The sequence below is a fragment of the Sphaerodactylus townsendi genome, linkage group LG01 (genome assembly GCF_021028975.2).
Source record: "Sphaerodactylus townsendi isolate TG3544 linkage group LG01, MPM_Stown_v2.3, whole genome shotgun sequence".
NCBI classification, from domain to species: Eukaryota; Metazoa; Chordata; class Lepidosauria; order Squamata; family Sphaerodactylidae; genus Sphaerodactylus; species Sphaerodactylus townsendi.
In genome coordinates, this window is record NC_059425.1 from 148895587 (window position 1) to 148918326 (window position 22740).

Consider the following 22740-nt stretch of genomic DNA (forward strand, 5'->3'; position numbering starts at 1 on the left):
ATACCCCACTGCCTGTGGAAAGGGGGGACCTGGCAGCTCTGCCCTCCTGGATTGCTGAGAGTGCAAAATGCGAGGTGACAGGCTGCAAGCGAGGGCCCTGCATATTGCTTCACTTAGGTGGCAACCCTACACTCATTTACTCAGGAAGGAAACCTCCATGATCTCAGGCATACTTCCAAGTTGACACTTCCGGGTCTGGGCAGCAATCCTGTCCAGAGCTAGGTATGCACAGGCCAGCGCAGTGGGTGGGGAGCCCAGTGCGGCCTTGCTCGCGTCCCGGCTGCGTTACCTGCTGACGCAGACCGAGCGAGCATCACCAGGCGGGAGGGATGCAGAGGCTGCCCGAGTCTCAGCAGCCGCCTCAGCCAATCAAGCGGCGTCTCCCTTGCCCGGGATTTTCCCACCCCCGCCCCCAGTGTTGGAGGATGCAGCCGGGCCTCGCGGTGAGCCTCGGCCCCCGCAGCCGCTTGCTAGCCATGCCTACTAGGCAGCGACGGTAACCTCGCGGCCGCTGCAAAGCGTGCGCCCCAAAGCCCGGGGGCTGAGACCATGGGCAACGTGCCGTCCGCGGTGAAACACTGCCTCAGCTACCAGCATCTCCTCAAAGAGCAGCTGTGGATCGGGGAGCCCCCTGTGCAGCCGCCTGCGCAGGTACGTCCTCGCCGGGGTGGGCGGGCCTCTACCATGACAAGGCAGCTTAAAGGAGGGTCTCTCCGCCCGGGAGAGTGGTCGCAGCCGCCCCGCCCTTGGGGCGGAGGGATCTGGAGGAGATGAGAAGATGCTCTTGAGAAATCATCCCAGCGGCTTTCTCCGTCATCAGATGAGACAGAGGGCCATGGTTCCTATTAGGAGGTGAAGGATCTGAGACGAGGGATGGGGAAGGGGGTACCTCAGCCCAAGTTCTCTCTCTTGTCTGATTGCCAAGGGGCAGGAGCTGTCATGTGCATGGAATGGGCCCCTATCTGTCTCTTCCTCCTCTCTGCTTGTTCAAAGGTGGTTGCCTAAAGACGTTGCAGCCCCTTGGTCCATCCCCTTCCACAATTCTGGCAGGCAGCTGTAGGAAAGCTGGATTGCTTAGATAGGAGGAGAGTTGGGATATGCCAATAAGAATTTACTGGAAGGGCGGGAAGCATGGCTATAAGAATGAATAAAAGGGAAGTGTGGCTCCTGTTTTCCATCCCCCCGCCCCGCACTGACACTCTGATAGCCTCAGAAAATCTGGGTAGAGTTTTAGTCTCAGATGTTTAGATATTGCTTTTTCTAATAACTGCACACATGGGGATATAATCACCCCCCGCCCAGTTCTGCCAAATTACCTGAATTATAATGGTGGGATAGTGAATGCATTTTGACACAATAGTGGCGTAACCAGTAATCTGCCCTGAGTCTCAGCAAGAAAGATGGATAATAAATAAATAAATAATACTGCATATATGCATGTGCAGCCTGTTATCCACAAGTATGCATGCACAGTGTTACTTATTGTCTGTCATTCTTGCAGAGACTCGGGGCAGATTAATAGTTGTGTCAGTTTTCATTCATTTTGCTGCCTTACTTTGATATGCAGGCATCTGGAGAACCGGGTTTGATTATCTACTCCTCCATAGAAGCAGCAGACTCTTATCTGGTGAACCAGATTTGTTTCCCCACTCCTACATTCTTGCTGGGTGACCTTGGGCTAGATGCAATCCGTTCAGACCTCTTTCAGTCCCATCTACCTCACAAGGTGTCTGTTGTGGGGAGAGAGGGAAAGAAGTTTGTAGGCTGCATTGAGTCTCCTTACAGGAGAGAAAGGGGGTTATATAAATCCAATCTCTTCTTTTCTTCTTCTTCATGAGAAGAGGAGAAACACATATAACATATCCATGATACGCATGGGATGTGCCAATAGAGTTTAAAAGTTTATCAGCTGCCAGTTCCAGTTAGATATGAGTACTTGTGATAAATTGTGCTAATTATGGATAGGAATCAGGTATGGGGGTGGGGGGAATGGTACCCGGAGACAGCCTTTCTCTGGGCAGCCCTCCTGCTACACCTGGGGGCAGGGCTCAGGACCCTCGAGCCACACCCCCAGGCCTGCCTCCACCCCCCAGCTGGCAGCCCCTTCTGGCCTCCCCTCTTGGGAGAGCAAGCACAACTGCAAGGCTCTGTCCTTGTCTCCTTTGCTTTTATAAGTACGGGGGTGGGGTTCCACCCATGCTTATAAAAGCAAAGGAGGCAAGGATGGAGCCTTGCAGATGCATCTGCTCTCCCAAGAAGGGAGGCCAGAAGGGGCTGCCGGCTGTGGGCCAGGAGCCAGGGCAGGGCGAGGCTTGGGGGGTGTCCTTGGGCTTCCTTGCCCTCGCCCCCCACATGGGTGGGGCTGAGGGTGCCCAAAGATGACGAGGACTCCCTGCTGCCTTGCCATCTTCCTGATCACATGGCGGGCCGATTTTGAGCCACCCCACATGACCAGATTAGTGGCGCCCGGGGACAGAGGGTACCCCCCATCCCTAGGCAGATACACCACTGGTAGAAATGCACATTTGAATGTGCAGTCAAATCTACATCATATTATCAGGTAATAGCAGGCTTATGTACTTACATACTTGTTTCAAGTACAATTTTGATGTGCATTCTATTTCTGATCTTTTCTTTCTCTTCTTAGTCCATCCATGTAGTAGTATAGCCAGATGCTGATTATTTCCCTCGCCCCTTCATGGAAAGTAAATTTAATAGAATTGGACAGAAAGAAGGTTCTAGATAATGGTCTGTACCAGCAGAATAACCATCTCCTTGCTGGAAACTGAGCATGGTAGATTCAAGAGACATTCCTGCCTTCAGTTCTCCATTTTTGTGGAAAGGCAGCTTGTTTAGGCAGGGAACTGTTCACCTTGGCAACCTCAATACTTCACTGCTTGCTTTGAAGACATTGGCATCTGTTGGCCCGCCCATGCTTCTGGCGGATGCTGTTAAGTTTGAATAGAGAATAAAATGTGGAGTGGCTGGAATGGCCATCAGAAAATGCTGACAGGCTGGAATGTCATTCTCTTTCCACCTGATTCCTATAGTCTTTTCCAGCCACCCTGTGTTCTCATATTGTGTCAAACCATTCCACTAGGCAAATTTGGACAGGGGATGCAGTGACCCTAGATAGGGTCACTGCAAAATGTGTCCACTGAAATCAGGATAACCCTTCCAAGGTTGTCCTGGTCAACTTTTGGCCCTTTCTGTACAAGCCCCTGAAAACATTTTGCAAATGTTTTCAAAACCCTCCATTTGTCCACACTTACCCCCTCAAAATGCTTCTTGGCCACCATTTTGTGGTTCTGCTTTTTAAAAACTTCTCAGGTTTATAGGTTTGAAGTGTCAAAGCCTTATGCTGCAATCCCTAGATGCTGTGTTTACATGGCTGAGTAGACATGTCAACCGACCCACCCCCCACCGCCAAAAACTGATGGAAATACGATGTGCTATGGTCGGTATGAACAAAGAAAATGGTGCCAATGAAGAAGTCTGGGAACTGTGGCAAAGAGTGGGAATCACTTCAAATCTCACACAGCAAGTGAAAACGCTTTCAAAATGGTTTCAAAAAGAAATCGCTGGGGAATAGCATGCAAATAAAACATTTTCAGGCAAAAAATACAATGTTTTGGGCTAAAAGCCACGCAGAACTCCATGGAGGAAACATTTTATTTCCTGCCTGAAAATATTTTATTTGTGTGCAGAAAGGATTTTTTTCATTCTACTGTATTATCTGTATGGTGGTGGTGGTGGTAGTTGTGCAGAATGGATTTAATACTGAAACTTCCTAAAAATTGTGAACTATTTCAGCAGCATCCTATTATCTTCTTTTTTCTTCTTACATGAAAGTATCACAGACCCCATGGTATCGCCTGAATAGACAATACTGACTTTGATGGTTTGATTCAATACATGGCAACTTCATGTGTATGTTCCAGAATTCCTTTAGAGTATGTTTTACACAACTTGTGTTTCTTAGCATTGTTTAGTAACACATGTGCCTGGTAAAATCCTGTTGAAATCAGTGAGATGAAAGCATTTATGTCTCCAGGATTATACCAACTGTTGCTACTGACAGTCCAATTCTATGTGGAATCACTCCAGTCTATACCCATTGAAATCAAGAGGCCGAATCCACCAGAGCTGGTTGAAAGCAGTGGAATATACAGTATATACTCGAGTATAAGTCGACCTTCGTGCCTTCATCCTGTTCGTCCTCTGATCATGAAGATTGCTTTTAGTCAACTTTTCTTACAACCAGTGAGATACCTTCATGAATTGTATTGGTATCTATTTTATTTTTGGAATTTACCAGTAGTGGCTGCATTTCCCACCCTAGACCTATACTCAAGTCAATAAGTTTCCCAGTTTTTTGTGGTAAAATTAGGTGCCTTGACTTATATTCAGGTTGTCTTATACTCGAGTTGAATCTAACCTCTTTCACTGGTTTCAGTAGGACCTAAGTGAAACTAGTTTTCCCTGGCCTTGGGGCAACATAGATACATTCCTTAGGTTAAAATAATACATTTTTATTCATTCACTTGACATGTAATCGTACCTCACAGAATTTAGCCTTCATCTGATTGTTTCTGACCACAAAAGTTAACCAAAGCAAGGGTGTTTGAGAATAATGGTGTTATTTTATGCCTTCAACAGAACTGTTTTAGACCTCTCAAATAGCAAGTAGTCCAAATAGTAATGACAGTTGATCTAGAGAGATCACAGTGAAGCACAAGTAACTTTGGGCTTAGTGTACAATATATTTCAACATGAAAATAAAATTTCACAATGATGTAATGATGTGTTTATCAAAAAATACTGGGTGCCAACCAAAGATCCAGGATATTTGGATACTATGAACTCAGAATTAATAGTGCTGTGTAGATAAGAATTTGTTAAGATTGGAAATCTGGATTAGAGGTGGAGTTCCAAGGGGGTGGGGTGGGGAGTGCGATGCACCGGGCATGTGCCATTGTGGGGGTGTGGCGAGGGCGTTCCAGGGCGGGGTGGGAGGACGCACCAGCGCACCGGGCGCTTCCCCCCTTGCTACGCCTCTGATCTGGAGAGAACTATGAGCTCACATGTAAAGGGCATTTACATCACCAGGGTTAGCATATTAGGGATCTGTACGGAATGTACTTTGTGTTGTAGGAGTCCCAAACAGTAAAATGCTAGTCCTGTTTGAAGCCAAAGGATACCTAAGTTTCTTGTATACTGTAACTCAAGGCAAGTGTATTTTATTTATTTACTGATTCTGTAGAGCGGGGTATGATTTCTTTGTAGTGTTTTACATAGTTGTTACATAAATTCTAAGAGAAGATTCCTTAGGGGATGCAACAGATAAGTGTGCTTCATTAAGAACCCCAGCTTGAGTCTGGGAGTAGTCAGCCCAGTGGCTCTCACCCTGGCTAATGCTGATTTCCTTTCCCCCATCCAAAATGTTGTTGGGTTGCCACCAGTGCACTACTAGTGACAGATATGCATGATGTGCCTGAGGGCAGGTCCAGATGTTGGATATGAAGTACACACTTTCTGTGCTTTCACAAAGTCCCTGGCAGCCATATACAATGAGGGCAACATGTTCTTGTTCAGTATGATGTGAGCAGGGACTGTGTACCAGGGGTACTGAAATTAACAGGAGCACAACACAATAATTCCACCAACCACAAAGCCAGCATCGCTAAACTTCCAAAGAGCATCAGGAAAATAGGGAACAATAAACAGACCCCAAGTCTCCTACCCAAATCAAAAACAGAATAGAAATCTTTCAACAAATAAAACCAGGAGAAAGTGAAGGCGAAGGAAAAGGGGGGGAAGGGAACAACCAGAGAAAGCAAGCTGAGCAACAAAGCCCAGAGGCGTAGCTCCAAGGGGACAGGGGGTGTGCAATGCACTGGGTGCACACCCCTGCAGGGGTGTGGTGAGGGCATTCCGGGGTGGGACAGGGGCATTCTGAGGCTGGACGGGGCGGATGGGGCGTGACAAGGGTGAAGGACGCACCAGTGCATCGGGCGCTTTCCCCCCTCACTCTGTCCCTGACAAAGCCCCTCCTTCCAGACACACAACAAGAAAATTAAAAATTAAAAAAACTATCAAAGAAAAAGAATGATAAGAGTGAACTAACTTTTTTTAAAAAAAACCCAAGCAGAGCCCCCCAAATTTCCAAAAAAGTTCAAAGAATAAGTTCAACTACAACAGAAGCAGCACAAAAGCAAAAGCAGAATAAAACAGAAGAAAACAAAAGGCCTTTGCATTACTAGGCATTTTGGCATGTCTCCCACAAGCCACCACCAGGCCTGAAGAACAAATTTGTAGATAAAGTACTAAGAATACTTTAAATAGGTTTTAAATTAACCAAGTTATTCGAACTAGTTGATGATTGATGATCTTCTCCAGACAGGCAGAAATGTTCCAATGCAACTCCAACTGCACTAGATTTGCAGGCTGCAGCGATAGACCCCCGAAGGTCAGATTAGTAGCTGAAGCCAAGCAATGTATTCTCCAGAAATCTCTCTCTGGAAAGGAGTTTAGCTGCAGCGAGAGCCTGCTTTTATGCTTTTTGCCCATGCTTCTTGTGACTGGGAAAAGATGACTGCTCCCTCTATCATGCATTCTTATTTGCTATTTCCTCCCTTCCCCATTCTCTCTGTTCCCTGGGAAACCTGCTAATGGGGGAGAACAGGGTTGTTGTACTCCAAATTTGAAGCCAAACTACTCTGTAAAAATAACTGCTATGGTTGGCCAAACAGTACATCTCTCCCTAATGTGCTATCCTATGTGCCTGTGAGAAATGCCTCATCCAGTGGTGGGATCCAAAAATTTTAATAACAGGTTCCGATGGTGGTGGGATTCAAACAGTGGCGCCGCTGCACACATGCACCTCCAGTCCCTATTGGGAGGGAGGTTGCTTTAGTAACCCCTTCTTGGCACTCAGAAAAAATTAGTAACCACTTCTAGAGAAGTGTGAGAACTGGTTGGATCCCACCTCTGGCCTCATCCCCCTTTCTCCTGGAAACCAGTCCAGAGGCGGGAAAAGGCCATGGGACAACTTTGCAGTCTTTTAACTGTTGTTATTTGGCATTTCCAAATAAACTCATTTTTAAGGGGGGGGGGGTTTGGGGATTGGAATAACTGGCTAGCCTTAGAGATTCTTGAATATGTGTTTGGCTGGAAAAAAATTAGACTTGAATATACCGAATGCACATTCCTACTTTTCTCCAAGAGTTTCTTTCTGTGTCTGGTTCTTTAGTGCAGAATTATCCTTTGTGATAAGACGCTGAAAAAAGTGTTGCAGTTTTTGAGCTAATAAGATTGCCAGAATCCAGATATAAAATATGGTGTGCATCCCTACTTCAATATGAATTTCCTTTTTGGTATAGGCAGCGTTTGTTGAAAAATCCAAGCATTGAGTGTAGGGTGAGCAGAAAAACACAGCTTTTCTGCTGTGTTGCTAAGAAAAGGGATGTGGAACATCTCGATGGCTTAGAAAAGAATGACCAGATAGAAATAAACTCCTTTTTCACATGTGGACAGTTGATGATAAGTTGAGGTATAAGGTAGTGAGTTTTATTGGGTTGGCATGAAAGGCTGGTTATAGGAGATGCAGTTTGGTTAATATTTAGGGGCAAGGAGCCATAGGCTTGGAAACAGTCTGCAAAACCATAGACAAATATTGGGCTTTTAGTTCATTATTCAGTACACAACCTGCGTTTGGGGTCCCTGTCCTAGCCTCTGGTAATAGTCAGACATGTGATGTGGGTTCCTCTCAGTTTCCATGCATATGGCCACCAATTTATGTGGAGAAGGGGCTTCATTTCCCATGCCATTTTTCACCCTGAAATACCCCTGGGGGATGCTGTTTGGCCCAGTGGGGAAACTTGAGCTTTGCACCGAGTGCGTATGTATCAGGAACCTAAACCCAGTTCTGATTCTGAGTATACCTGTATGACATACACATTTGTCATGCTCATAACTTATGTTTTAAGCATGCATTTACGGTTAAGACAGATGTATGAACAAGCCCTTGGAAGAGCCACAAAAGATTTTGTTTGGTATATGAGAAAGTGAAACTAAGATAAAACTGGAACATCAGAAGAAAACCTGCATCCTTTTATATATACATTCTTGATTGGTTTCAATCCTTGGAGGAGTTTTATCACTTTCATGTTCCAAATCTAGTAGTACTCAGATTTTTTTGTCCTAATGGATTTTAGAAGTCATTATTACTTGTAGTAATTGGTTTATTAGTGTTATGTATCTTTAAAAAGTATGGTTTTAATTTGAGGTTACGACAAGTCTTAGATCATTTGAACCATTTTATTGCCATATATTTTCCATCAAGTTCTCATTCTCAAACCCCCAATGTGCTGTTGGTTTAGTTTGCATAACCAGTGTTCATATACTATTTATGCTGCATGGAATTCTTTTTAGTAATTTTGACTACTTAAAAATTGTGATATTTCTCTCAAGTATACACTTGTGGCATTTTCAGTTATTTTTGGTCTGTAATGCTGTACAGACCTTTCATCCGAGAATAAAATACCCCCTTTCCAACTCCCGTTGTTTATATTGAATGCTTTGAGCTAAGAACAATTTAATTTCCCTTTCTGTTTACTTTCTACTAGTCAATGAGAATCTTTACTAATGGCCAAAATGGTTTTGCAATGGGTTGTGTCGCTTGGAATATCTTGCTTGTTTGCATTACTTTTGATACCAGGTGGTCCAGAGAATTCCGCTGCACATCAGGTGCCAACTTGTGGTAGAATGTGTGGTGAAATGGTTGTCTGTGTGAGCTCTAAGAATATTTTGAGGAAAAGGCATTTGAAAAAGAGATTCTGTCCAGATGTTTCTGCACAGTAATTATCAGTTTTTTTTTCAGAATCCCTCTAGTGGCATAGTGAGGGAGACAGCAGCTGAGGAGCTGAAGGAAGGAAAGTGTACAGAAAACAACCATGTGGAAGTTCTGTTGCCAATGCCTTTGCATTCACAACTGATCATCTTGTGATTGGCTGAAGGCAGTGATTATGAATCATAGTTCCATTCGTGGATTATTTCATTGATTATTGCTGGATGGACTGGGATCATCTGCAAGCACTCTTTGCCTAGGTGAACAGTCAGAGTGGCTGTGTTATGTTATAGATATTTTCCATGTGAGGCTTGGTCTTCCTGTGGGGATGGTCTTCTTGATTGTTGATGCAGTGCCATTACAGCACTGCGGAAACAGGGCTTCCATAGGGCAGGTGGCCTCCTGATTTCCCTATCTTACCTGGTCCCTTTGCAGTGGTCACAAATGTAGATGCTGTTCAATCACAGTTTTTTTCATTTAACTCCCCTCCCCAGCAATTTAATTTTGCTGTATAATGATATCAAGCTTTCATTTTTTTGAAAAAACAAAGTAAATCTCTAGATCCTTTGTTGCAGAGATAGAAGGTGAAAGGTATATCTGTGCAACAAAAGGTTCTAGATAATTACCTTTTCAAGAATGAAAGCTGTGTTCATTTGCCTGTTAAATAAAAAAAGTCCCCTTGCAGTAATAGGCAGAAATGGCCACATCAGAGATGGGGCAAAGAAAATGACTGCCATGGGCGGGCGGGGTGGAGGAATTGGGGAAATCCAAACCTCTCACCCCCATGACAGCAGCCATCCAGGCTTTGCTGTGACCTGTCCCAAAACATCACTGGGGAAGAGGGGAGAAAAGGTGGGGAAACATCAGGAGGTGCATGAATGTACCACAGTGCTGTGAGGAAGGAGGAAAGAAACCCACTTTCTAACCGCGAGCCTGGGGCAAAGAGCCTCTGTGGAAATGGCCATAGACTGAGCAGCAATCTAGGTGGCATTTCCATAACCAGAACTAGGTAAGTCTTTTGTTAATGTCTTTGAATTCTATGGTCCACATGCCAGGAAGGAATTAGCAGCTTCTTCTGACTGTGAATATGTGTGGAATTGGTTTGCTTACAGCTGGGTAATTTTGAGAAGGCAGTAATCCCATGATTAAAGGCTAGTGGCATTTTCTATTATATATTTTCATTAATTTGTAACCTGGGGGTTGGGACGTTTCTAATCAGAAAGCATTTCAAGCTTTGGTAATTCGTTTTCTCCCTTTTTAAAATGGGGCTGTGGGTGGAAGGGGGGAACACAGCATTGCTTTCTGTTTGGAAGGAGTCACTTTTCTGTTGGTTTTACATACTGTTTGTTCTTCTTTGGCATCACCTGATGAATGGAAAACTTGAATGCTCCAGGCTCTTAGCTTTTTATGTAAACTATTTCCTTGTTGATATTCTGCACAATTCACCCATAGTACTCACCACTTGAGCCAATATCTAATTCAATAACCACTCATTACCCATAATGACTGGGCATGCATTCTGTTGCATCAAACTCCGGAAGAAAAGTTAATATACCTATGGGACAGCCTTTCCAATGAGGCCCTTTGTATAGTTTTAACCATCATATTAAGACTTTAAACATTTATCCAGGCTTTTATGTGTTTTTTAAAGTTTAATTCTTGTATTTTGGCTGAATGTACTGGCTGTTAGATTGTCAGGTTGTTTACTGGCCTTCTCTTCTACAGATTAAAAAAATATTGAACACTGATGAATTTTTTTTAAAGGATAAGAGGTTAATAAAGTCTGTAAATAAAATTTTAAACTGTAAAAAAAATCCCAAAAAGCAAAGAAAAACTGTTACCCTGTCCCTGCGTATACCTATTGACTAGTAAGGTCTATCCTGGAGTGCTAAGATGTTCTAGGACATATTGGTAAGATGTTCTAGGGCAACCTGCAGAGGCATATTGACTTGGTGACATGGGGTACCCAATGTTGCCGGGTGCATGCCATCAGGTCACGTGGGGGGGCGCAAAATTTGCCCCCCCACGTGACCAGTGAGTCTTCCCCCAGCTCTTCCAACAGTGCCTTCCGCTGGCACCGCTGGCACGGCTCATCCAGCAGCAGCCGTTTCCCTCCTTTCCAAGCTACTCGGAGGGGGAGAGAGATGGCATGGGGGCCACTGGGCTCCAGCAGCAGAAGGCGCCCCTCCAGCGGCATCCCTTCTCCCCAAACAGGCAGCCCTCTCAGGGGGAAGGGAAACAGGGAAGGTGCCCCTCCAGCAGTTTCCCTTCTCCCCGAGCGGGTAGCCTGCTCTGGGGGAAGGGAAGCAGGGAAGGCCAGCTGGCTTCCCTTCCCACTCCTCTCGCACTGCTGGCCCGGTGCTGCTGGGCAGAGAAGAGGGGCTGACTGCAGCACAGACGTCTTCTCTTCCCTTCCCAGCAGCCCTGGCAGAAATAATCACCCGCCGGCTCAGATAAGTGTGTGTGTGTGTGTGTGTGTGTGAGGGGGGAGGGGTTCTGTGGCTGCCTGGGCGCAGGGTGGCACCCTGAGGTTTTTTGTCTCCGGCGCCATTGGCCCCCATACTCCTCTGGCTACCTGTGTATGACAGAATGCCAGAGCTACTTGATTGGGTAGGTTGGTCATGCACTTCACATCTATCAGTGAGAGTTTCACCAAAATGAAGGTGTAACTTTTAAAGAAGTATGTAAGTACCAAAAAGACAGCTGACAGAATCGCATGGATAGTATTGCCATTCTCCAATTGGTGGCAGGAGAGCTCTTAGGATTACAACAGATCTCTTCTTCTGGAGAAATGGCCACTTTGGAAGGTGCACTCTAAGGCACTGTAGCCCACTGAAGTCCCTCATCTCCCTAAACCTTGCCCTTCTCGAGGTCCACCCCCCAAATCTCCAGGTATTCCTAACCCAGAGCTGGCATCTGTGGAACCAAGTTTCCCCTCCTGCATCACGTAGCCCTATGTAATTTCAAGGATGCCATTTGTTCAATGTTGCTGGCTTTTTGCGATTTACCAGAGATATACCTGAGCAGCATGTTTAAAAGGATGCATATGAGGAAGGTTTTTTTTTTTTAGCAACAATTAACAAAACAGTGGCAGGGAGCCACTAAGAGAGGATTCCCAAAGGAATTGAAAACTAAATCCTGCCTTTTGTGTAAAGCCCTGATTCTTAGTCATATCTTTGGGAACAGATGTGATGTTGATCAAAAGAAGACAAGGCAGTCTTAATTTGTCATAGAGAACAGACAGAAGACTATGGATTACTGAAGTGGTAACTATAATCAAACCACTCTCTAGCTATGTGTGTATAACTGATAGATCACAATAAGGTGGTTTAAAAAAGCTCACCCATAATATAATCACTTGTTATTTGCTGTCTTCTGAAACATGCAGAACTGCAGTCATATGCAGCAGTACAGTTTGTGGTCAGTCTATTTTACAAGACTTGGCTTATGCAGTATACAATTATGACAATAAAATTTTTATGTGCGTTTTGAATGTATTCTATTTAAGGTATGATTTGTTTAGCACATTTTAGATCCTCTTGTTTCTGTCACAGATGTAATCATATCATGAACATGGCATTTGCTTTGTAAGAGCAATTACCTAATAGTCATGGAAAACCTCAAATATATCTGCTTTGTGAGATTTTCAATGTATGAAGTTTTTTTTTCAAAGGGGAAGAGAGATTGGTTATGTTACGCAGCTTATGTGAAAGTTTTGCCTTTACATTTTAAATAGGTTTATGTTCTCGGCAAGTGTGGGCCCAACTTGGTCCAAGAAGGGTTTAGAGTGCCAGATGTTGCACGTGATCAGGGATGTTATACAGCTGTTTCCCATTTCTTTTTACTGTGCTCACATAAATGCACTGTAAATGTACTAAAATATTTTTACTATACTTTAGCAATCATTGAAGGATGTTACTACATGGGACTTAATTCAATATGTGAAGCCAGTTTGTGGCAGGTAACACCCATGGCACTAAATGTGAGAAAAAGCTACTCAGCCCCCCCCCCCAAGTATACATGGGCTGTGTTGCTCACTCAGCTTCAGGATTTCGCCCGGTCCTTTTTGTGATGTTAAAACAGATGCACCTTGGATGAAATATGGCTTTGCATTCAGTGGTGAACATTCTCAGGTTCCCAGTCGGTATGTTTTCCTAGAGAAACGAGTTCCTGACTCTTCCCTTGGCATCTGTGCAAGTCCCAGCTTTTCAATGCACTAATCTTCCCCGGTTCATTGCCAGTTTCGTTGATCCCTGAGAATGTGGTGAAATGAAGGTCATTATTGTGAGGGAAGGAGGGCAATCAAGCATTTCAGGTATTGGAGAAAGAACCATGAATTAAACTCTGCTGCTGAGTCTATCATTACCCCCTGATACCTCATATTCCTCTACCTAGGACAGGGCTCCCTCTCACTCCCCATTTGGCTTTGAATAAAGAGTTATTTTGGATCACAGACCTTATGCCTAACGATACTATCAACCTAGTTAATCAAGTTATAAACTTTCAGTTATCATTAGTCTCCTCCTCCTCCCCCCCCCCCCATGGCATCACTTGAAAATAATTTCACTTATACTAAGATCAGGTTTTTGGTAGTCTAAAGTTCAGGTGAGCAACTAGTTTTGCTAGTGACGCACTTTAAGAATTATTTGCAGGGTGAATGGGCCAAGTTCCCAAAGTCCAGCTCCCAAAGTAGCCTGCCAAAATACTAATTATCACAGCTCTCCACACTGCTCATTCCCATATGAATTGGTAACATGGAACCCGATACTACTTCTAAAGGGACAAAATTTGGTCACCCTTGTGGGCTCCAGATCAAAGGTATTTAGCACATGATGCTAGAGAAATTTTTTAAAAGCATCCACAACTAAATTTGTTTCTTAACTATGTAAATTTTATTTTATGGGAAGCTTTTGATCTGCCTCTAGAATTCTAAATGAAGCATAATTTCTAATGGAGGGGAGATGGAGCTCACACCTGCCTTCAATTTTTGCCATCTGCTCTGGAATTTCTGCCCTGTAACCCTAACTGTGGAGAAAAAAATCTATGGGGAAGAAAAGCTACTCTAAGCATACTCTAAGGCACATTACTCATGGAACACTTACCTCGAGCCTTTTAGATATGCAGTGGCACTGAAGTGTGGTCTCCTCCATTTCTCTGCTTACGTGTGAGGAAGTAGCCCAGTCCTCCCCTCAGCTAGTCTCAACAGGTCTGTTCCCTGGTTCTCTTTACTGTTAAAGGCACAGATCTCATAACACTCAGCTGTCCCAATACTATAGAGCTGAGAGTCTCCCCCCTCCCTTCCCTTCCCCTCCACAAACACATACTCTCTCCCTTACTGCTGCTGTGGGAGAGAGGCTTTTTAAAAAAAGGCTTGTCTGAAAAAAAGGTTTAAAAAGCCCTCCTGATCATCAGGGAGGGCAGAAGCAGAGCAGGGGAGGTAGGCTAGAGTTAGAAACAGACACTGCTTGTACTGTTCCTTGCAAAAGCCAACTCTGTTATATCAATACATTGATATATCGATACGAGTGTTTAGAGAAGAAGGAAGGAGTCAGCAACATGGAAGTGGAGGGAGAGGGGGAAGGCATGAACGGCAATGCAAAGAAGGGGAAGGGTGGAGCTAAGTAGGCTGGGTGGAGGGAAGAGGTCTGGGGCAAAGCTGTGCTCACTGGAAAATCTCCCTGCTCTGGCTAGGAAGCAAAATTAAATTGTGCTACAAGTGGTTTCGCTTGCCGCAGGGAGACTAGAAAGTGAAAGCGGGGCTGGAGGAGAAATGTCTGTACAAGAAATCTTGCTACGACAGACATTTGCCCCCATTACGCAGCAGATGCCTTATGCATAATCAGCCTAAGATAGGTTTTTTTGTTACTATTTACATAATACTAGATGTATTATAATACGGTGTAATGAACATGTTAAAAAATTTTAAAAATTGACTTTAATCAACAAGAACCTGGTAAGTATCTTTTGTCCTTTTGGGGAAAAATATGCAGCCCATCAGTAAACACATGTGTCTCCAAAAGGGCAGACAGTGTCTGCCAAAGATGTTTCATAACAGGAAAATTACAATTGGGAGATGACTTGAAATTACCACTGATCTCTAGACTACATCAATTTCTTGTTTGTTTATTGAAAACATTTATTCTACTTCTGGAGATAATAGCTGCCTTAGAATGTACACTACATGTTGGTACCCTGTTTCCCCAAATATAAGACATCCCCAGAAAATAAGACGTAGTAGAGGTTTTGCTGAAGTACAGAATATAAGGCATCCCCCAAAAGTAAGATGTAGCAAAGTTTTTGTTTGGAAGCATGCCCCACGAACAGAACACAGAAAAATAAGACATCCCCTGAAAATAAGACATAGCGCATCTTTGGGAGCAAAAATTAATATAAGACACTGTCTTATTTTCGGGGAAACACGGTATACTCTACTAAGGTCCCTCCCTAACCCCCCTCTCCCAGACTCCATGCCAAAATCTCCAGATATTTCTAAACCCAGAGTTGGAAGCCTGAGTTGGAAGGAATGAGACCTCTTTCCCCACATACAATTACACCTGAGAATGGGATTTTGAGCATGGAAATTACAGCAAATGTCTGATTGCCAGGACCAAGGGAGGTTACAAGGAAAATAAAATTTATAATTAGGCCCTTAGTCATGACATTCACTAGATAATATTGGGTGTGATAGAGTCTCTCTCAACCTAATGCACCTCACAGAGGATCAGTTTTTTGTGAGGAACAAATGGAGTAGGTGAAGAGATGTATATACCACTCTGGGCTACTTAGTGGAAAGGTAGGAGGATAAAATTAAATTGTTTCCTGTTCCTGAAAGCAGTTCTAGGTTTTCCTACCTCGGAAGAAGTTTTAACACCATTTAAATCCTGGTTCAACATGGGTACCCACCTGGTCTTTAATACATTTCCAAATTTCTTTTCTATTATGTTTCAGGAATTGCTTGCAAGTGGATTTCCTGAATTTGTTAAAATAGTAGAAGTTGGTCCAAGAGATGGATTACAGAATGAAAAGGTAATTTAATAATCATGGTTGTTTTAATCTGAGGTAGACCTTTCACGTGACTATGTCAGAAAACAGCGATTGTCACTCCTGATTTTATAATTTTATATTAAATATAAAATATATCTTTTAAAATTACAAAAATATAATAGATGATGGGAAGTAGAGGCGGGGCATACTGCCCATAGGGACATCGGGTAATCCATGTCCCTGGGCACATACCTTTTGGTCACGTGGGGGGCGCCAGGCAGATCTTTGCACCTGGCCTCTCCTGTGGCACGGCAACCATGCTGGTGCCCGGCGGCTCCTCCTGTGCCAGGGTGCCGCTCGCTGTGCCCAAGGCCAGGCTCAGCTGCATGGCCAGAAGGCCTCTCCCCTGCCGGGGGTTCGTGCTGGCACCCAAGGCTGGGCCCCACCGGGGGATTGTGCTGGCATTGTCCGGCTGCATTGGCAGCACCTGGTGCCTGACTGGCGGCAAGGCTGGTTCCCACTGTAAGGCCAGGAGCCCCCCTGCAAAGAAGGTTGCTCTAGGCTCCTGCCCTTCCTGGCCTCCCTGCTGACATGGAGGGCGGGAACTGGCCTGCCCCCACAGCGCCCTCCTGAGCTGTCCTTCAGAGCAGCCGCCGTAAGTGGGGTGCAGGGTTCACCAGGGGGGGGGTTGCGGGGTGAGGTGCTTGACCAGGTGTTGCCCTCGGGTACCGTTTTCCCTCAAAATGTCTCTGAGTAGAGGTGAGCAGATTCCTCTAATTCCATTACATTTAGGATTAGTCCTATGTTCAGTCCAAGTATTTGAAGTGCTCAACATCACAGAGCTATGCTGGCATCCAGGTGGACACCAGGACGGGGGGAAGGGGGTCAGGCTTGGACATTCTTGAGGGAGATGCTTCCATAAGGGCTTTCGAGCTGAAAATGCCACCACATGTATCTCAGAGTTATACCACCTGAAAGGGAAGGTTTTCTTGGCATCCAGGTTTATTTTACTGCCTCCCTGTACCACTTGGAAGTGCTCTGGTAGCAGTGTGGCAGTTATGGATCCACGGCTGCCCCAGCCCTGTAGATTGGGCTGCCCACTACAGAAAATCTAGTCTAAAGGCAAATATCAGATTCCAACACTGTCTAGAATAATATGGTCTTTACCTATGGTCTAAAGACCCATAACTGAGAAACCAAGCAATCTTCACAAAGGAGGGAGCTTGATAATTTTTGCTGCTACTGTGAATGCATTTGTGACCAGTGACTCCAGCTCAGAAGTCAAGAGCCTCTGGGGAGGATTTAAGCTTTAAGAGGGTTCACATATATCCTGGACTTGGATTCAACTATATGGTTGTGGTATACTTACATACTACAGTCATGTCAGATACTTTCATGAAGTAAATTTCAGGGAATAGTGATGTTGGTCTGCAGAAGAACAGTTAGGCCCCTTCCGCACATGCAGCATAATGCACATTCAAACCACTTTCACAATTGTTTGAAAGTGGATTTTGCTATTCCACACAGTGAAATCCAGCTTCAAAGTGCATTATTCTGCATGTGTGGAAGGGGCCTTAGATTCAAGTCAAGAAGCATCTCAGAGTTTCAGGGCATTAGCCTGAGAGAGTCAAAACTTCCTTTATCAGACTCATGTCAAAATTTTATTCATGGAATTTTAATTTGCTGCCCCTCTTAGGAAAAAATCCCTGAAGTCTTCAGAACGGTTAGGGTTAGGGTTAGGGTGTGGTTGGATAGCAGTCGTCGTTCTGTTGATTACTTGAAGATAAATTGTGATTCTCTTTGTATCTTATATAATTTCACATTTTAATATAGTTTGTGTTTTGTATAATTTCACATTTTATATAATTTTACTAGTTTCAGTTAATTTTTAAAAATAATTTGTAAGAATTTTTAATTTGTATTTAAAATAGTTTTCTGTTGAAAAGCAGTCTATTATTGTTGGGTTGGATTCTATGACTCCTTTATGCTAACTGAAATGGTGTGCTTTGTCAAAGAAAAGCTTCTTCACTTCACAAGCATAAAGGAGTCATAGGTTCCAGCCAAATGTAAGCAAGTACATAAATACAGTAAGTTTTGCAGACTTCAGAGAAGATCCAACAGTTGTCTGTGAGAATCACAACTGGTTCTTGGGTAATTTCCCTGCATGTGTCAGCTTTCTTATGCCTAAGAAAACAGCATCTGGTTACGAGTTTTATAATAAATTAAAATATCACTGGTGATTTTTTTTGCCTTACAATGTTATAAATATCATTCTTTTTGTCCCAAATGTTCTTACCACATGGCATACAGAGAATATTTTTTCCCTGTTCACAGGCTATAGTCCCTACAGATGTCAAAATAGAGTTCATCGACCGACTTTCTAAAAGTGGTTTACCTGTCATAGAAGTGACAAGCTTTGTTTCTTCAAAATGGGTACCTCAAGTGGGTAAATACTTAATAGTTACATAATCACAATTATAGTGAAAGTTGCAGTATTCTAACATTCTGCATCAAATCAATGCCTTTCCTGACCACTGCCCTACCCAGACTTGTTTTTTTTCTTTTCAGATACCACCTGATCAGGGGCATAGCTACAGAAAATGGTGCCAGGGCAAGACTGAGATTTCACCTTTCCCCCACCTGGACTCCTCTGCAGTGGGGTAGCAGATTTGGGGGGAGGCACTGAGCAATCCTCGTTGTGCTAACTAAAAGAAAGGGAGGGAGGGAAGGAAGGAAGGAGGGAAAGACTGACAGACATACACTGTGGGAAAAATGGAAGGAAGGAAGCTGGAAAGAGAAAGGAGGGAAGGAAGAGAAGGGGAAGAGAAAGGGAGGGAAGAGAGGGAAAGGGAGGAAAGAGAGAAAAAGAAGAAGAGTTTAGATTTATATCCTCCCTTGCTCTCCTGCAGGAGACTCAAAGGGGCTTACAATCTCCTTGCCCTTCCCCCCTCACAACAAACACCCTGTGAGGTAGGTGGGGCTGAGAGAGCTCCGAGAAGCTGTGACTAGCCCAAGGTCACCCAGCTGGCGTGTGTGGGAGTACACAGACTAATTTGAATTCCCCTGATAAGCCTCCACAGCTCAGGTGGCAGAGCTGGGAATCAAATCCGGTTCCTCCAGATTAGTTACACGAGCTCATAACCTCCTACGCCACTGGGGTAAGACAGGGCTTTGGTGGCAGTGAGGGTGGGGAATCTCACCCACATTCCCCACCCCTGCCAAAGCCTGTGTGGTTGCTGGGGTGGCAATTTTGAGTGGTGATTTCTGGGCAGGGAATCCTGTGATTCCCGCATCCAGAATCCGGCACCCCATCATAGTCTTCACAGCCGTTCCTCAATAAGGAAGGACTATGGAGGCCATCTGAGGCAGTGATTCTAGCAAGTGGATTCTGGGTGGCGGAATCCTCAGGAACCTGACGATTCCCCCACCCAGAATCAGGTGCCCGAGCACAGCCTCCACAGCGCTTCCTCAGTGAGGAAGGGCCATGGAGGCCGGGCTGGGGCAGCAGTTTGGGGTGACAGCTTCTGGATGAGGGAATCTTCAGAAGCCTAAGAATTCCCCTGCCCCAATGCAGCCTCCACAGCGGTGCCTCAGTGATGAAGGACCATGGAAGCTGCACTGTGGTGGTGATTTTGGATACTGGCTTTGTGTGGAGGAATCCTCAGAACAGAAGCCTAAGGATTCTTCTGCCCAGAATCTGGTGACCCAGCCATGCTGAAGTTTCAGAGTCAGAGCAAGTGGGGGGGGGGCAAGGGGAAGACTGGTGGGCATGCAGGAAGAGGAGGCAGCAGGCAGCACAGTTCTCTTCCAGCTCCTCATTTCTGGGGCGGGGGGGGGGGGAAGGGAGGGAATCTGGTGGCCAAACATTCCCTCATATGACCCACAGGAGTGGCACCTGGGACTCCCACACCCCTGTGCCCCTTCACAATGCCTACACACCTGACTGACTCTGCCCTCTTCCCACTATCCATTGTCAGTTCCTCACCTCCTCTTACTTGTTTCTCCATCCCTTTGATACCTACCCAACTCAGATTGTAGGTTTTCTGGGCTAGAAGATTGCTATTTCTATTTTTTTTTCTGAGTTCTATCAATCCAAAATGTTAAATGGTAATATAGTTCAACAAGAAGACCAAAACCTTGTTTGAGTTAGCTGGCCAAGTGAATTAGACTCAAATCTTACACTAAATGTTCACTATGTGGAAATATTTCTGTGGATATGAAATCCATCTGGCTTGAGTAAAGCTATAACTGTACATAATGGTCCTTCTCACAAAGCAGTCCTCAATATTCCAATATTTATTTCAGATCATTTCCTGGGCTGAATGAAACTTGGCAATTCTTTAAAAAACAATAATGTTAATTGTGTGAAACAGAAATATTCTTGGTGCTACTCAGTGAAGACACTAAATATTAATAGTATTTATCCTGCTACAGAGTGAATCTTTGTTAGTTTCCTGTCCTCATCTCTCAAGAGATTAATCTGTAATATAAATGGTTGGTGTTTATTACAAGACTGCCAAGAAAAGGAGTTTTGAAACTGATAGATCTGGGGCTGTCAAGTACATCAATGATAAAGGGAAAAAAGGATCTCTCCAAATTTTTGTGGATGGGAAACAAAATGGCAAATAAGAAAAACTTAGTATAAAACTATGCTTATGGAAGGAATCATAACTTCACGTATGTACTGTAATTGGGGAGACTATGCAAGGGATATTGGTTTTATGGTGGACATCTCTATGAAAACATTAAATCAGTGTTCACTGTTACTGAAAAAAGCCAATTCCATGTCAGGAATGATTAGGAATGGGATTAAAATTATGAAATCTATGGTACATCTGCATTTAGAAAATGTGCAGTTCTAGTTGTCCCATCTGAAACAGGTTATTGTAGAACTGGAACATTGTAGAAAAAGTCAACCACAATCATCCAAGTTTGATTACCTTCCAAACTAGGAAAGATTAAAGTATTAATGGATTTTTAATTCAGGAAAAAAAAGATGACTCAGTGGAAAAGAAGGGTACATGATACATATACATAAAACTATTTATGGAGCTATGTATGCATGTATGGTGATACAATGGACCACCTAATAATGGACTATGAATTGGCACATGAAAGATTTTTAGATGGTCACCATGCAACCAGTGATCATGTGAACTGGTCTTGAGACAAACATGAGGCCCAGGATATGGTCCAAAGAGACATAGTGTAGCAACTTTCCCATCAGTGCTTGAATGGGAAACTCCTTGGGAAAACCCCATGTATGCCACATTCAGTTCCATAATGGAAAGAGGTGAGACAGAAATGTAATAAATGTATACATTCATGGAATGATTAAAAAAAATTGTATAGGGGAGGAAATATACCATTTTCTTTTCATCTTATTTGGAAAGTAGCCACAGGGTAAAACATATATAATTTTTATGCCTATCCTATAACTTATCCTAGTTCATTGTGCAATGTAGCATCGAGTTTCGATGGCTATAGCACTGAAGGATCAAATTGTTCCATCTAGTAATATACAAAGCAAGCATATACCACCATTTTCCTTCCCCCACTCCTTGATTTTTTTTAAAAAATGTGTTTTTAATTCCATCATTTTCCTGTGAGTCCTTTTGGGTAGCAAATTTGGCTTAGCCTTGTCAGATATGGAGGAGGGAGGGAGAGAGAAACAATTCCTTTTTATTCTCATTTCAAGTCTGGATGTTTTGTTTTAATAGCTTAGTTGATGTTTAGATTAAATTCTGTTTATATGCTAAGGCCGTGTCACTTGGAGATGGAGTGCAGTCTTGCTTCTGCCTTCTTAGTACTCCTTTCTTTATTTTCTTAGGTCATGGGAATAGAGCTGCTGGTTATGTTTCCAGCTTGGATTCATTTTTTTTCTTTTTCTTTTCTTTCTTTCTCCCCCTTTTAGTATTTTAAAGCTCTTTTACCATTTCCCTTCTAACATTTTGTTTGGCAGAGGGTTTCTGACTGAAAGCAGCCAGAAGTCAAAAAAAGTTGTGCAGTAGCAAAGGTGCCATATAAAACAGGATCCCACACCTATAATCGAAATTGCCAAGAATGATAAACGGCTGCCATTGAAATGCTTATTGCTTAAGTATCTTACTGCACTTTGAAAGTTAATTGCATAAATGTTAAAAGTACATGATAAAGTAAGACTCTGCTTACAAGAAAAATATCAAGGGGACAAATACATTATATAAACATGATTTGCAGTGATTAAGTTTCACAGAACTGGAGTTGCACTTCCAGTTTATACTTTTAACTGTATTTTCAGTTTGCGGTAACTGTTAAAATCATAGGCCTTTGTCACACTGATTTATCGTTACAGTAGATATTTGGTTACATAGGTTTCCCTTGGTCTGGGAGGTTTGGATGGCATTTGTTGTTTAATGTATGAATGTATGAATTAATTTTTTTAGAACTGGAGACAAACAGGCAGGGCACAGTTAAATGATTGTTTTGTCGATAATGTTTTTTAATATTGCTTTTCAGCATTTGAGGCATTTAATAAACATTCAATATGAATGACATTCACAAAGCATTTAAAAATGTATTTGTTAGTGGGAATTGAAGAAACTGCCACTGTAATAGACTGGTAACAAGGTTTTGGCGTGTGGTATAATCATAAAAACAAATGGAAGGTAAACCAATCCAGTTGAACTGTAAAGAAGTGGATATTGTTTATCAAATATTAGATACAATGTTTTCTACTTATTTTTAAAATTAAAATATTTATATGCTGCCTCTTCAAAAACCTCATGAGGTGGTTCTGTAGAGCCATTTTTTTTGTACAACAGTACAAGTACAACAGTTTTGTTCAACAGTACTAGAACTTTCTGAAAGATAGAGCAGTTCCTTAGTGGAACAGCCTTTTTTGGGGAGTTGGTGGACTCTTCTTTAAA

The 22740-nt window shown here is 43.4% G+C and overlaps 1 protein-coding gene across 5 annotated transcripts in view; it reads left to right on the forward strand.

Annotated features, from left to right (window-relative positions):
* Positions 1 to 410: 410 nt before the first annotated feature.
* HMGCLL1 (3-hydroxymethyl-3-methylglutaryl-CoA lyase like 1) overlaps positions 411 to 22740 on the forward strand; it is a 74803-nt gene continuing 52473 nt past the window's right edge. For 2 of the 5 annotated variants that reach the window (XM_048496987.1, XM_048497008.1), the window contains exons 1-3: positions 411 to 651; positions 15797 to 15874; positions 18167 to 18274. In XM_048496987.1, the coding sequence (XP_048352944.1) occupies positions 550 to 651; positions 15797 to 15874; positions 18167 to 18274 (288 nt within the window). In that variant the 5' untranslated portion in view covers positions 411 to 549. Of the gene's footprint in view, positions 652 to 741; positions 853 to 15796; positions 15875 to 18166; positions 18279 to 22740 lie in introns of those variants that run through there. The other 3 variants (XM_048497026.1, XM_048496997.1, XM_048497035.1) reach the window with 3 other exon arrangements.